Source organism: Epinephelus moara, chromosome 18 (genome assembly GCF_006386435.1).
Source record: "Epinephelus moara isolate mb chromosome 18, YSFRI_EMoa_1.0, whole genome shotgun sequence".
Lineage (NCBI taxonomy): Eukaryota > Metazoa > Chordata > Actinopteri > Perciformes > Serranidae > Epinephelus > Epinephelus moara.
Genome location: NC_065523.1, coordinates 38524474 through 38541095, shown reverse-complemented (window position 1 = coordinate 38541095; position 16622 = coordinate 38524474). Strand labels below are relative to the sequence as shown.

Below are 16622 nucleotides of genomic sequence, written 5' to 3'. Positions count from 1 at the left end.
ATGAGAGATTTATGGAGGAGAGGAGGGAGATGGGAATGTGAGGGGGGTGTAAACAGCGTGACGTGGGGATGGGCAGAAAGAAGAGAGGGAGAGAGGACGGTAATCCAAATCTGCTGCCGGGAGCAAATACAGACTCCGTCCTGTGAGAGCGGGACGAGAGGAAGGATGGAGAATTAGAGAAAGAGAAAGGAAGTCAGGAAGAGATGAGTGAAGGAATTATCTATATCCTGGAGTGTGTGTGTGTGTGTGTGTGTGTGTGCAGAGCATGTGTGGACATGGTGCTGTAGGTATGATTCATTCATTGATTTCTAAGTGTAACACAGACAGTGAAAGAACAACATGTCCTCGCCTCTACATATTTCTTAATCTGGTTTTATGACTGAAAGTGAATAAATATGTAGCAGAAGGAAATTGCAAAGACGGGAGCGGAGAAAGAGGAAATAATGGAAAGAGAAATTTGACTCAGACGTCCCTCCGGTGCAGCTGTGCAGGGCCGACTTATCTTCAGCTGAGCGGACTTTAACTACAGGCTGTCAGGGAGTGCACGAGCCATCTGACACAAGGTCACTCCGTCTTTGTTGTTGTTTTTTTAGAGGAGAAAAGTTGAACTTTGGACCAAGTTTGTCCCTGAGCGGTCACATACAGCAGGCAGCTGCTGAGCTTAAAGGGTGAGATCAGTGTTTTCAACCTCGACCCTTTTGACCCATGTTGTTTTGTCTACGTGTAAGTGACTGATGGGAACAACAGTTTTGCCCGGTGTATTATAGGGGGGTCCTNTCCTGATCTACTTTTGGAGACTTTAGGGACCACGAGTAACCCTGCGTTCTCAGACCGCAGTGTTCTGGTGGGATAATATGGCACTATGAGCTCACTAAGATATGACGGGGATTCGCTGCTTTTTGTCTCTTCTGCTTCATTGCAACTTTAACGTCTGGAGCTTTCACAGTGAGTCAGACAACAAGCAGTTTTAAACAACACGTTTTATTCCCATTTTTGTAAGTTATATCAAAACGATGAATGGATGATGGAAGGACGGCAGAGGAGATACCTGCACACACCAATGTAACTGGGCCACAAAAAGCCCCACAGGCTGAAATCAAGACAAAAGTAGTCTCTGTATTTAAGACATCTGAGCAGCAAACGTTTCAGTCCTCGACGATCATCAGTGCTGCTGACATGAGTGCTTCACAGAGCAGGTCCAGACACAGGTGTGATGAAACAATCAGCTGCTGCCACTAATTAGATGAGATCAACTCTGACACCACTATATGACAGCACATGTTATATGAACATAAGAAATGCAACAACACACAGGATGATGAGAAAGAAAGGACAAGATATGACGCACCAAAGACAGTTTTACAGTAGCCTGAACACTTTAATGGATGATGAAGAGTAATGTTTTCTTTCTTCTCCCCTGCCCCTTGTCTTCCTCCCGCCCCCCCTCCAGGTGGCCAGATGTGCCGAAGAGAAAGAGTAAGAACGGCCAGTGTTCGGGGAAGAGCGTGTCTGGTAAGGATTGATCACGTCCGCCGTCTCCTCTTTGTGTTTTCGTCACCTCCAAACAACCAAGTGAACAATTCAGGGTCTCTGTGAGACGCTCAGTCTTTTGATGAGCTGGAGGATTTGGCTGATGTTCAGTGTTGCTCCCCTGGGTGTCATTACTATGATAATCTCCTCCTCAGCATTTTATATTTATATGAGTTTCCTTCAGAGGCTTTGTTGGACACAGATTAGCTCAGCGAGGTGACTGAAACCTGAGCTGAAGAGATCTGTTTGTAGACGGACTCTGAAGGTTCACGACCAAATACAGAGTGACCGAAATTTGGGACCAGACTGAATGTGATTCACAGTTTCATTTAGCACCTGTTTGTACCCATCACACATGACCAACAAGTCCTGCATGCTTCATCAAACATGAAACAAGTGATTAAATCTAAAATCCTGAATATCTCCAGGTGATGTGAACACAGACAATTAGCAACATCTCCAACTGTTAGAAACAAGGCTGGAATTATATGAAACTGACTGAAATTATAATGAAATAAATACTTGAGACAGGAAGAAAGTGTGCTTCTAAAGAAGGATGTACAACAAAGTTATGGAAGATTCAAAATGACTTAATTAAAGTGAAATACAGTACACCTCTATAAGTATTTCTTTGGATTGATTAACTGTGTTTTAATGTGGCGGGGTAAATTCATGCTGCAATTATTCAAACAATATAATCACTTTTAAAAAACTAAAATCTAAAAAGTTATTTTTTAATTGAAGATTTCCATTTAATGTAAAGATAAGACAATCTTTTATTTGTCCCACAGTGGGGATGTTTGCAACATTACAGCAGCAGAGGGAAAACACAAACAGGAAGCATCAGGAAAAAGACACAGGGCAATATGATAAATAAGGATCAGTAAAAAAAGAAACACACTAATCAGTTTAATAAATTAAAAAGAGAAAAAATAGGGTCAAGAGCAGGCTAAAAAAAAGAAATGGGCTAAAAATTAAAAAAAATAGGCAAAAAATGGAATAGGCTGAAAAAAGACAAGAAATCAGCAAAAATGAGAAAAGAAGGCTGAGAAAGAAAAATAGGCTTAAAAAATGGGCTGAAAAGAAAAAAATACGCCAAAAAATAAGCTTCAAAATAGGCCAAAAATAAAAAATAAGCTTAAAAAAGAAAACATAGGCTGAAAATAGGCTTTAAAAAGGCAAAAAAAAACACCTAAAAAATAGGCAAAAATAGACTTAAAAATGGGCTAAAAGAAAAGAAATAGGATTTAAAAAAAAAAGAAAAAAGAAGCTAAAAAATGGGCTAAAAATAGGCTTAGAAAAAGCCTTAAAAAAAAAAAGAAATAGGCAAAAAAATACTGACTAAAAAAGAGAAGGGGGTGGGGGGGGCAAAGAAAGAAAATAATGCTAAAATCGGAGAAAAAAATAGGCCAAAAAATAAGGTTAAAAATAGGCTAAAAGAAGACAAAATAAATAGGCAAAATAAAAAAGAAAGAAACTGAGCTAAAAAAAAAAAAAAAAGGAGTTCTTTCAGGCGTCCAGCTCTACACTGTGGCTCTACTTTCATTGTTGCTTCAGTGATATGAGAAGAGACACTCAGTAAACCCTTCACTGGAGAGCACTCAGAGCGCTCAGAGCTCTCCAGAAGCTTCAGAGTGTTCGTATGTTTGTGAGTCAGCAGGCAGCTGTGATTGGTTCACAGGGTCATGTGGGTGTCAAGGTGTGTGTAGAGGTGAAGGGGTGCTCAGGCTTTTCAATGAACGGCTCTAAGTGTGTGAATGCATGTGTGTGAGCTTTTCAAAAACTCTGAGATGAGCCGTGTGTTTGAGAAGAGTCCCGTCTGAGCATGCCCAGACGACTGACGGTGTTTGTGCAACAACATGACAACATGACAGCTCAGAGCGTCACATTAATACTGTGAGGTCAAAGGACTGAAGGGCGAAAGCTCCAACATCTCTACGTGTCAGAGCACATGTACTTCTCAGGAGTACATTAGCATCGAGCTGAATTAAGACGTCTACATGAATATCATGATGGATTGTGGGAATGTGAGTGTGACCCTCAGAGGCTGTCATGGCGTCAGCTCAGTGTCTGCAGAAAAGACTGTCAGTCTCATACATGTCTTGTCCTGTATCACAGTCTCCCGGGGCCCTCAGCTCAGGAGCGTCTCTGAGGCCCCTGTGATAACACTCGGCCCCCTCCTCCCCCTCCTCTTCCTCCTCCTCACCACTGTCCTTCCTCTCTTCATCACTCAACCCTTCCCCCGACCTCCTCGTCCTCACCGGCCGCCAATCCGACGTCCCTCCCTGGCTTGCTGGCTCGCACTCATGGTTCACCCTTCTCTCATTCCACCCTGTCTTCCTCTTCATCCTCCTCCTCCTCTCCTATAGCTCTTAGTGTCTCTGTTCCAGGGTACATCCCCAGCTACCTGGAGAAAGACGAGCCGTGCGTGGTGTGCGGGGACAAGGCGACCGGCTACCACTACCGCTGCATCACCTGCGAGGGTTGCAAGGTACGGCACAAACTACTAAAATATCTCCGACACAGAAAAGACCGGAATTCTCTACGTGTACGATTCAAGTATCCGTTTTATGAACTGAACGTGTGTTTACTTCGTGTCAACCCTACAGTGACGTTATGTTCGCCTCTGACCTTAAAGATCAAAGTGCTTTTTATGCCTCTGCACCAGCAAGTTTTCAGATTGTCCATCCTGTTCTCGTTAATGCGATAGCTCACAAACGCCTCAAAGGAATTTCTTCAAATTTGCCACAAACCTCCGATTCAAGTCGATGAACTGATTAGATTTTGGTGTTCAAAGGTTAAGGTCAAGGTTATCTCACATCTGTCTTATTCTCATGAATGCAATATCTCAAGTACACCATTGGGGATTTCTTAAAATTTGGCACAAACGTCCATGTAGGACTAAACGATGAATTGGTCAGAATTTTATGGTCACAGGTCAAGGTCACTGTGACTTTGCGCTTGTCATATTCTCATGAGCGCACCATCTCAAAAATACCCTGAGGGAGTTTCTTCACATTTGGCACAAACGTCCACTTGCACTCAACAATTAACTGATTAGAATTTGATGGTTACAGGTTAAGGTCACTGTGACTTCGCACCTGTCTCATTCTCATGAACACGATATCTCAAGAATACACTGAGGACATTTCTTTGAATTTGGCACAAACGTCCACTTGGACGCACCGATGAACTGATACAATTTTAGTGGTAAAAGGTCACTGTAACCTGATCTGTCTCATTCTTGTGAACGCAATATCTTAAGAAGACCTTGAGGGAATTTTTTAAATTTGGTACAAATATCCAATTCATCTGAAGGATGAATGGATTACAGTTTAGTGATCAAAGGTCAAGGTCATTGTGACCATACACCTGTCTCATTCCCATGAAGGTGATATCTTAAAAACACCTTGAGGAAATTTCTTCAAAAAAACGTTCATTTGGACTGAAGAATAAACTGATAAGATTTTGTTTGTTACAGGTCAAGGTCACCATGACATCATCTGTTGCATTCTTGTGAATAGGATATCTCAAGAGCACTTAAAGGGAATTTCTTTAAATTTGGCACAAACGTCCACTTGGACTCAGTGATAAACTGATTAGAACTTGCTGATCAAAGGTTAAGGTCAAGGTGATCTTGCATCTGTCTTATTCTAATGAATGCAATATCTCAAGAACACTGTTAGGGAGTTTCCTTAAGTTTGACACAAATGTCCACGTGGACTCAAGAATGAACTGATTAGAATTTGATGGTCACAGGATAAGATCACCATGATTTGCATCTGTTGAATTCTCATGAATATATTATCTCAAAAACAGTTTCTTTAAATTTGGCACTTTGTTGACGTCCACTTTGTTTTTCTCGAACAAGGAATCCAAAAACTGGGACGTAAACTGGGACATAAACTGGGACCACTTTAACAACAGCAAAACTACATCAAAACATCAACAACAACTTAAGCAGTATAACACAGGTCTCATTTATCCAGTCGGAGGCTCAGTACTTCACAAACACGTTGCTTTGCCTTCAGCTCTTTCTCAACGTGTGTGTACTCTTCTTCAACGTTTGCTTTACTTCCTGGATTTTTCCCACATGGAAATTCTGACCAATCAAGAGCAGCTTTCTCACACAAGGCATTTGATCTGGTCCTCTTGTAAATGCTGCCGTGAGAACACGAACCAACTCTAGGCAATTATACAACTTTGGAACAACATGAGTCCCTGATTCAGACCAGAGGAGACCACTCTAGGGCTGACAGCAGCCTGAGAAACTGGAATCAGAGAATTCTTACTTTTTTTTCTCTTACAAATAAACTAAACTGAACAGAACTGATCAATTAATGGTTGCAGCTCTTGAACTGACTGTGAGCTTTGTTGTCTGTGTTGTTGATCATCATCGAGGAAATCAGGCCTGAAGCAAACAGATTTTCCTTATTTAGAAAATGACTGATTTCACTCTACAGTAATGACTTGAGGGAGCTTCTCGATGGCGGGTGTGGGTTCCCGCTGAGCAGGGGTTTATTATCCAATGATTGGCATCCCATAGAGCCGCCTGTCTACGGCCTCCAGAAATGGCTTCAGCTATTCTTGAGTCTTGCCGTTCACACGGGGGAAATGAGGCACTGAAATCCTGCTCTGGAGCTGAAAGGAGAAATTAACTTCAGGGGACGTACTGGACACTTATTGTTATCATATAGATCTAGATGAAGTTTTTCCTTCTCATGGTGCTGATATGTATCAGACTGATTTCCCACCTGCCTCCTGATGCTTCTCAAATTCAGGTGTCTCTGTGAGCCACTTCAGGAGTGCGAGTCTAATCAAACTGCTCCCCGACTGTCGGGTACAAAAGCGGTTACTAAGAGACGCTCAGTCACGCTATCACTTCATTACTGAGCCGCTCTTGGCAAGCAGCGTCCTGCCATGCAATCATCCGCCCGCCATGTGATGCGAGCCGCTGAAAGCACTCGTTTATGCTAATCAAAACACAAGAACATTTAATTGGTGGATTTTATTTTGCGGTGATGGAGCTGCATATTTCTCTCCATCACTGGTTTCTGTCTCTGTGGTGTTTGTGTGTTTTCATTCCTTTATTTCACCACCTTTTCTTCTTCTCTCTCTGTTTTCATTTTGCCTTCTTCAGGGTTTCTTCCGCAGAACGATCCAGAAGAACCTCCATCCAGCGTACTCCTGTAAATATGAAGGCTGCTGCATCATCGACAAGATCACGCGCAACCAGTGCCAGCTGTGCCGCTTCAAGAAGTGCATCTCAGTGGGCATGGCCATGGACTGTGAGTTATCACGTGTTATTATTACTACGAGTATTTATACAGAGATCAGTGAGGTTAAGGCTGCGACTGTCACTGTGCACCAGCTGAAACACACAGAAGTATTTTCACCCATGTTTGGGTTGCGTCTCTGCAGACGGCCTGTTAGTCAGTTCTTATGTTCGTTCACTCCAAACACGATGCGAATTTTTGCGTCACGTTACTCGCACAATTTTGAATGCAAGAATATTTTGTGTTGACTCTCTTCATACCCGCGAATAAGTTGTGTCATACACGCGTGAAATCACTGAATGACCTTCTGCCAGTACGTCCTTGGCGTCATACATCTCCGGAGGATCTCAATGCTAATTGACCATCACGACACAAATTGGTTGCTAAAGTTCAGATTTTTCAACTTGTGCGAATAAGTGTATGACAAGAAAACATACTCATTTCATTCGTGCCACTTGATTCACATATTTCTGGACATTCACATTGTGTCCATGGCGCCGCCCAGCAGGAATTCAATGTCTGATAATCCACCGCTAACATGACTCATTCATTCAGTCATTTCCTGTTACCGCTTATCCTCTTGGGGGTCGCGGGGGGGTGGAGAACATGTCGGAGCACCTGGAGGAAACCCACGCTGACACAGGGAGAACCTGCAAACTCTGCACAGGACAGCTCCCCCACCGTGGGGTTTCGAACAGAAATCAATGCTAACCACTTTACCACCATGCTGCCTTTTTCATCACATCTCGTCAACAAAAATGAAACATAGATTTCATCTTGTTTTCATCACAAAGGTTGATGACGAAAATTTTCCGTCATAGTTTTTGTCAGTGAAATTAACACCGAGCCAAAAGCTTGACCTTGTCGTCCTCTGTTAACGCTCTCAGCCCTGTGACTAATTTCAGATGAGTATAACTTACGCGTGCAGCTGAACACTCACATAGAACTGAAGTTTGACATCAAGGTGCTCATAATAAACAGTGTGCGTCACATTTATCTGTAATATGTGTGATGTGAACACACACACATTCTAACACTGCCCTGCTTCATTAAGCACAGGAGTAACACCCACACATATAATGTGATTTCATGTTGGGGATGATATTAATTTAGCCGTACATCTGTTCCTGTGAATAAAGGAAATGATTCCATTCCACGTGACATTTTGATGAAACACAAATTAAGAACATCTGGACTTCACGTCCAAAGATGCTCTGCACTCAGATGATGTTAGTGGAGTTTGATTCGCAGCAGCAGGCCGTGACATTAAAGCCTTTACATTACAGTGCTGTGGTTTGTTTCAGTGGATCGCTGCTAATAGGAGGAAATAACCAGAGACATAACTTCAGACAAATGTAATAAACACACACACACACACACACACACACACACACACACACACACACAGTCTATCTTATTTGCATCCTGGTCAGCCTGTTAAATCTTCCGTCTACAGAAGAATTGGGTTTGATTTTGCTGCAGCAGCTCCACCAACTCAACTAATAGCTCCCTAAATATCATTTTAGCATTCAGTGTTAACGTCTGACGTTTCATTCTGACTTCCTGTCGGTGTTTTTAACTGCATGTTTTAAAAGTCATCCGGCTTCAGTTCTGAGAACGTTGAATATCAAGTAGAGATGAATCTGTTCTTGTTTTTTATCACGATAATACTGGTGTAATTTTAATATGAAAGAAGAAAGTCGAAACAGAAGGACAAGACCAAAACTACTGGCATGGTCGACCATGATTTCTCCACATTTCCTCCGGCCTCAGAGTCAGGTACCAGTTTGTTTAGACCTCTGTTTGGGCCTGATTAAAAAGCAGATCTCTCCAGGTCCGAGTTAGTGGAGGTGGACTGTGTTTCCCGGGCATACAGCCACATGTCCTCATTTATTTCAATGTCTTCATAATGTCACATGACCTTTACTGCTCTCTGAGTGAGAAGCATCAATAAATACCTTTAACATGTTCCTCAGTCGTCCCATCAGGACCAACCTGTCTGTGCTCCTGCAGTAAATGTGACGTTTCTTATCGATGTTAATGAGCACAAAGCAGAGTGATGACACTCACTGGATGAGTCATCCAGATGCAGCCTCGCCGTGTCATTCAGCCTCACTGCATTAATGTTCTCTCTCCTGTCAGTGGTGTTGGACGACTCGAAGCGCGTGGCCAAGCGGCGTCTGATCGAGGAAAATCGGCAGAAGAGGAAGAGGGAGGAGATGGTGCGGACGCTGCAGACGAGGCCAGAGCCAACCACGGCAGAGTGGGAGCTGATCAGGATGGCGACCGAGGCCCACCGGCACACCAACGCCCAGGGCTCCAGCTGGAAACAGAAACGCAAGTTCCTGGTAAGTTTAAGTGCTGTCTGAATGTAGCGTTGGGTTATCCAGAGCAGCGCACTCTCAGAGTGGCAGAGCGCACTCTGGACACTCTGTCTGTGGAGATGGAGCAGCAGAGCGCCGAGCGGAGTGAATGTGTGATTAACTTAACCGTTGGTTCATTCATGTAGAAATATAACGCTGCGTTTCTTCCACCAACAGGGCTCTCATTTTAGTGTAGAGCGTCAGACTGAATTTACCAACGCACCATGTCAGGTCACTCACTCTCCGGGATGACATTTTAAGACTCCTGTGTAGCCTTCTGCCCTGTGGTGACGAGTTGGGTTTTGCCTCCAGCTAATAAAATAGCGTCATTGTGACGTTGGCCCTAAAAGGGTCTATAGAGCTTGTAAGTTCCATGTTTCTGTTTCCGGTACATGGGACCTTAAAAATCAGTTTCTCATAATGTGTTTCAATGGCTAGATGAAAATTATTTTCTGGTCCAGTTTGAATTGTGTCATGAATTTCACATATGTTGTTTGTGAATTTTTAATATATTTTTTCGTGCACAGAAGGCTACAATTTAGCGGGAAGAAGTTTGATACTGTTAGGTTTTGTGTGAGAGCGCTTGTGTACAGCTCTTCGCTGCTCTCGACGCGTATGATATACGTCACCACTCGCACTCGGAACATGGCTGTGTCTCTGGTACACTTCACCGCCTCGAAAGAAAATCGAGAGAAAGAACAGCCGTTCTTGTTGGAATGGTGACACTCGGGTACAAAACACACCGGCATCTTGATCTGATGGCTGCGTAGATCGTGGCAGAAGACGCAGCAGCAGCACTGTGAGTTGAGAGGTGGAGGGAAGGTGTGATGACGTGACGTCACATAGACGACATGTAGTCTTTCTCATTACGTTGTTTCCACAGCCTTTAACTGAAGAATCATACAATAAACTGTCAAATTTTATTTAGACCCACACAAAACATTTGTGTAATCCAAGGCATTTAACGACTGGGACCAGAAAATAATCATTTTCTCTCCATCGACTCCCATTCATATTTTCCGAGCCTAGAGGTCTGATGGTGGTCTACCGGAAAGGGCGTGACTTACGAGCTCTATAGCTGCACTTTTTAACCGTGAAAAATCAGCAGTAGCAGTTTCTAAAAACAAGCGGACAGCAGGAATATGATCTGAAATCAGCAACCATGATTACATGTTTCCCTGACGTTAGCATGTCGCTACATGTAGCAGTGTATGTAACTTGCCGTGGCGTGCCTGGAGCAGATGACCATATAAATGAATCTGTCCCGAGCTGACGTCAGCTTGTCTCGTTGTAACAGAGTATTCAGAAGAGTCTGAAGCCTCCTCCATGTTTACCTCATTATTTGAAACTTTGGCCACTTTTAATAGAAACATCAGACACTGTGAAATTATATGTCATAAAATAAGGAAAAGCACCGACCCTTTCTACAATTAACGTCAAAATTCACAAACTTTTAGCAGTCGTAACTCAAATCTGAACAAACAGACATGATATGTTTTGACTCTGTGGCATGCACTTTCAGAACATATCTTATATCTTACATCTGTCAAGAATAAATCTCCATAAAGTCTTTTAGAAATCATAGACAAAGATGCTCCTGATAGCTGCAGAACTTACCTGAAAAATATCGTAGTTTTACGCCGTGGTCGGTATTAAAGTCATTCAGTGACAGCTGTCAGTACCTCCAGGGTTCGCTGCAAACGAGCTGCTAATGGCTGATTGAGCATCATTTAAATGGTGCAAAATACCAAAATGTAAGCTGAGAAAACAGAGCTCAGGTTGTAGCCAACACAGTAAAGGAATGTCTGTAAGGGGAGGTGTAAATGATCGAGGCTGATTTTTAAAATGTAACTTGTTGCGTTGTTATATAAACATGATGATAATTGTGTCCCTACACTTACACAGTAAAAGCTAAGCACTGAGATGTAAAGATACACATCAGGTTCATCTCCTCATTCATTAAAGTGAAACAGAAACTGAGACAAAAACTGAACTATGTCATATTTTAATTAATGGGATCTAAACGAGGTGCTCTGTAGAGTTACAGCGTGTAAACCTTCATCACACTTGTTGAATCTGTCAGTCTGATTTTTATTAATTACTGGCAGTATGCACACAGTAGTTAATTCCTTCTTTTATGTGACTCATTAATCCAAAAATGTTTGGTCCTTGGTATGTTTCCACTTCACAAATCAAATACCCGACACATGAAAGGAAGCGTCGTCTTTTCATTTTCAAAGGAAAGCGTTTCTGACAGTCTCTTTTCATCACAAACTCTCTCCTGAGTGCGTCGTCGCCACGTGCAGATGCATGTGGCTCCACCACAGATGGCTACCTTGAGACAAAGGTCAGGTGACAGTTACCAGGCAACCGTTCCATGAAGTCAAAGACGATTTTTACAGTCAAATACGGTTTCTGAAGGTCTGGGGAGGGGGGGCAGTGAGTCCAAGGTGAGAACGCCAAAGAGAAAAGAACAGATTCTGTTTTGGGGAGCGAATAACGCAGCAGGCGAAGACAATCATAGCGCTGATACTGTCTGTTGGCACATCAACTTCACTGGTGTATGATCTGTTGAAATCAAAATCTGGAGTTTGCATCATCGGACAAAACACTAACAGGGAAGATTCTGTATTTTTCAACCTGGACTCCATTTTCCATTGTTTCTGTGTCTAATGTCGGGTTCACACCACACGATATCAGCTCTATTACAGCTCGATGTGGCGTCACACAGCGTCAGCTCGGATCGTGATCAATGAGTGTTAATCAATCTTTTATTCGTCACATTAGGTTATACAAGGTACAACACCAGTGAAATGTGGTTCTTCAGCTGTGATTTAGTCCTTTTGTCCGTCTTCTTACATCTTTGACTGCTGCTTTACAATCGTCCATGTTTCCAGATGGTTCTGGTAATCAATGGTTTCTGGTTGTGGAGTGATTGAACTGTCCAGCAGGAACAGGACAGCAGCTCACACTCTGAATTTCACACCAGTCCTCATTCACCGTAAAGCACACGCCTCCTCTCCTTCTCTCCCAGAGTCCTCTGCTCTGTCAGACTGACAAATTGAATGTTGTGTCCAGACTTTAGCCAAGTGTCAGTGAATTAAAGGATCCTGTTGGAAACTGAAGCGGCACAAAGGTCATCCAGTTTATTTTCGAAGGCCTGCACAATGGCCAGCAGGACGCACGTTCAGCAAGAGTGCTAATTTAATGAAAGCATGATGACATGCTGAATGGTTAATACATCACTGAAGACCTCACCTCAGCCTTTGTTAAACATTAAGAAGTTAGGGGCGTTTTGCTTCGGCAGAAAAGCGGTGGCATGTTGGGTCGTTTTTCCGGCAAGCTGCGAGCGTTTAGACACACAGAGCCGGATTGGCGAGTTGATCCGAGGTGCCCAATTTTCCGCCTCGTAGGGTAGACATATTGGTGGAACCCTTTTAGTTTAAACAGACCGAGGCGGCCTTCCTCAACGGGAGGGGCTGTTGATGACTTGTGGGAGGAGCTGTTGATGACGCCGCACGTGCGAGCCACTGGCGGTGGATAAACAGGAAACAGCTGATAGCAGGAATTAGCGAGCAGCTAGTAGCAAGAGGGAAACACAAACCTGACAGACACTGTAAAGATGAGCAACTGGGGAGACAAGGAATTGTGCGCCCTCCTTGTCCTCGCAAACGAAGAGGCCATTAACCGTCAGATGACGGGGACGGTGAAGGACGGGCCGACTTAGGAGAGAATCACCGAAGGACTGACCAGCCGCGGCTTCCCTCCCACGTCACTGTTTACGTCAAACGCTGAGCTACACGTTTTGTTACTTGCTCACGCCCCCCATTGCCCCGAAAAAGGCACATTCTGTATAAACAAAAGTAGGTAGGCGGCATTTTGCTGCACTCCCCGATTTTGTTTTTATACTGCCAATGCTGAAAGAAGACAATTCCTATTTAAAAAGGGCTTCTGACAACAATACCTTGACACTGACGTTAGCTAGGACGCTAACATAAAGCTATATTAGCAGAAGCTTGACTACACAGTCAACATCAAGCTGACAAAGCGAACGCTGATAAAAGTACAACACTCAGCAGCAACATCTAGCGTTCGCCAGCCGATCTGCTCTTTCTGTGTTTGCTGTGACAGTCGACAGCAGCCTCTTGAAAGAAGCGGCAGTGACATCACCGGTGTCTTTCTGAGAAGTTCAGAGATTTTCAACTCAAAGCGCTCGGATAGCTGCACAAAAAAGGTGGGCCATCTATTAGTTGGATGTGCCCGAACACTTCTGACGGAGGGTAGCTCGGTTGATCTTGATTTTCAGTCTGAATACAGATGGTGAAAGCAAGGCGTCACGATCCTTCTGACTTTTTGGGTTTTAAGCAGGAGGTGTCCGAAGAGCTACTACAGGGTTAACTGGCTTGTGGCGGCCGAGCGTTCATAGCGTCGTCGCTTTTTGATCCTTCGATGTTGGCTCTTCCTGTCAGAATTCACCAAGCGATGGATTGTTCACCCACTAACAGGGACCGTCAGCTGGGTTCAGACCGTAGTGAGACCTGTTGGAGGTTCAGAGGTGAATCCACCATCTGCAGTTTTTAAAGCTCTCACTGACAGCAGACAGAACGGAGTCGTACAGTCCCGTCTGTTATCTTATAAACACTGCGTCACTGTTTAATGTCAGCACATGATTTTATAGATGTCACAGATTGTTTTATATTTCCTCGGTTTCCCGTCAATCATCATAACATCCTGCCGGTGACCCCTGAGTTTCCCTCCAGTGATTAACAATGACTCTCCGTCGCCTGAAGCTGTTTCCTGTCTGTCAAAGCTCTTAAATTCAAAACAGGATATTGTTCCATACCTGCATTCACATTAGTATTCATGCAGCATGTTCCCAGTGCTACAGCCTTCTGAACTGACTCTGTGTTTCCAAATTGTGCTGCAACATGGTTCATCTAATTATCTTTACATTACCCTGTTAGACACAGGCAAGAATCCGCCCGCTAATTAACTCCTCGTACTGTCTTTAACAGAGCAGAGCTATTTAAATTGCTTCCATGCGAGTCTGTGAAGCTCTCAGAGTTTTCTCCTGTTCCTCAGTGTTTCAGGTCGCCATTTAAAAACTGTAAACTGTGAAGAGAATCTAAACTCACAGGCTGTCTGAGCTTTCAGCTGCAGCTCATGCTTCATTTGTTAAACCGTATTGTTGACATTTTAACAACGAACGATTCTGTTAACCCTGTGATGTCTTGTTTCCAGTCGGATGATATCGGCCAGGGCCCGATGGTGTCCACGTCTGACGGGGACAAAGTGGACCTGGAAGCCTTCAGCGAGTTCACCAAGATCATGACCCCCGCCATCACGCGCGTCGTTGACTTTGCCAAGAAGTTGCCCATGTTCTCGGAGGTACGTTCAGTGTGTGTGAATCTGTCGCTGTGTGAATGCATGGTCAAAGAGTATATCTGCAGCCTCAGGAGGAAAAGCTTCTCCTCGTTCGCTCCAGACTCGTCTCATGAACACTGTTAGCCACCAGCTAACGAGCTTGTTAACCTGAAAGAATCCGTTGACGGGGCACTTCCTCCCTCTGCAGCGTTTGTCAGGCTCCTCGTCAGCTCTTATTACAACGAATAATAATGAAGCCTTCCTCATCCTCCCACCTCTCCCTCTCTGGATGATGTGATGACTCACCGCTCACTGATATGCTCTCCACAGGGACGACGTGTGTGTGTGTGTGTGTGTGTGTGTGTGTGCGAGTGTGTGTATGTGTGTGTATGTGTGTGTGTGTGTTCTCTCCCGTGGTTCCACCTTACTGAGTGCAGCCATCATGTATATTGTAGGGGCTTCCCAGTTATGTAACGTGCAGCAGGGGATTTGTTATGAATAGAAAACGCAAAATCATTAATGTAGAGAGAAGAGCGACCACGCTGTACCTCATCTTACTGTACGTTAAACTCGATTCTTCTTCACCTCTGCTGATTAATGCAACATTTGCATATTTCACCAGTTGGTGAGTTTTCAAGTTGATTGAAATTCTGCTGATGTCACTTCCTGTGATTCCTTTGTCTCCTGACGTGTTGTTGTCCAGCTGCCGTGTGAAGACCAGATCATCTTGCTGAAAGGCTGCTGCATGGAGATCATGTCGCTGCGCGCCGCCGTACGCTACGACCCGGAAAGCGAGACGCTGACGCTCAACGGCGAGATGGCCGTGAAACGCGAGCAGCTGAAGAACGGCGGGTTGGGAGTGGTGTCGGACGCCATCTTTGATTTGGGCAAGAGCCTGGCTCAGTTCAACTTGGATGACTCGGAGGTGGCGCTGATGCAGGTCGTGCTGCTCATGAGCTCAGGTGAGTTATAAACGATGTCATCATGATGCATGTGTCGACTCCTCAATGTTAAACTAACACGTTCCTGTTTTTTCTGGTGTCGTCAGCAACATTTATAACATTTATTTATAGTGACTCAAGTTTTAGTGTTTTGTTTTTCAGAGGCTCTTTACAGTCGGCAGAGTTTCCTGAGCTCAGAATAAAACATCCTGGCAGATACAGAATGAAATATTAATAACCAACACAGTGAAGGCCTCACTGCTTCTGAGCTCAGATCATTTAACTGCTTCACTTTTTACTTTCACACATAAACAACAGTGTTTCCCGTTGGATCAGAGCCTCTGTGGCAGCAGCTGACAACAGAGGGGGCGTGTCCCTTTGTGTCACAGCTGCAGTTTGTGTAGTTTTGAGTCGCACGGTGGATAATTGATCAGTCGATCCAAATCAGAGCTGATCAGATCGATGGATGAGTTTCACTGCACCTGGTGTTCTGATGCTCCGTCTGTGCCCAGATTACGCTCTGTGCTCCGAAAGTGTCGTGCAGCCAATAACAAACAGTAGATATATTCCACCATCGGTCCAAAAATAAACCCTGGTGGTAAATGTTGTCATCATGGCGGGACGCAACAAGTAAATGAATGTGTGTGTGAAATCCTGAACAACAAACTGATCTTTTCTTTGCACTGAAGTCAAACCTGCTGTCAGAACAGGGAGTTTTATGCCTATCAACACTTTTACACATCAGGATCATTTTTCCTCATCATGGTGAGAACCACGCAATGCCCCCAGCAGCAGTTGTCTCAGCAGGCTGGTGTCCAGCAGCAGCAGCGCCGGGTCTAACCTGTGTCACATCCCTCCTTAACTAAGCAGAGATTAAAACACCACAGACAGCGTCCCCAGCCACTTCTGACCACTCGCATCATACGTTCACACCCATGCCAGGAGTCTCACAAATTCGACAAACAAATCAACTCTGTGGTGAGAGGCAGTACAGATGTATTGATACCACTTTTTCCTTCCCGATACCGATTCCAATCCCTTAACCTCAGGTATCTGCCGATACCGAGTACCGATCCGATACCAGCGCGTAAAATAAAAATGGATGGGATATGAATTGTCGCGCCGTCATTTCAAACTCAACACTTCCT

The 16622-nt window shown here is 44.1% G+C and overlaps 2 protein-coding genes across 6 annotated transcripts in view; one reads left to right on the top strand and one right to left on the bottom strand.

The window, feature by feature from the left end:
- The window catches only part of LOC126405581 (dual specificity protein phosphatase 3-like), a 608181-nt gene that overhangs the window by 560029 nt on the left and 31530 nt on the right, over positions 1-16622 (bottom strand). The gene's annotated exons all lie outside the window — the stretch shown is intronic.
- LOC126405564 (thyroid hormone receptor alpha) overlaps positions 1-16622 on the top strand; it is a 163343-nt gene that overhangs the window by 135336 nt on the left and 11385 nt on the right. For 3 of the 5 annotated variants that reach the window (XM_050069363.1, XM_050069364.1, XM_050069366.1), the window contains 6 exons: positions 1451-1512; positions 3900-4021; positions 6671-6818; positions 8949-9154; positions 14411-14557; positions 15237-15495. In XM_050069363.1, the coding sequence (XP_049925320.1) occupies positions 1451-1512; positions 3900-4021; positions 6671-6818; positions 8949-9154; positions 14411-14557; positions 15237-15495 (944 nt within the window). The remainder of the gene's footprint in view (positions 1-1450; positions 1513-3899; positions 4022-6670; positions 6819-8948; positions 9155-14410; positions 14558-15236; positions 15496-16622) is intronic. The other 2 variants (XM_050069365.1, XM_050069367.1) reach the window with 1 other exon arrangement.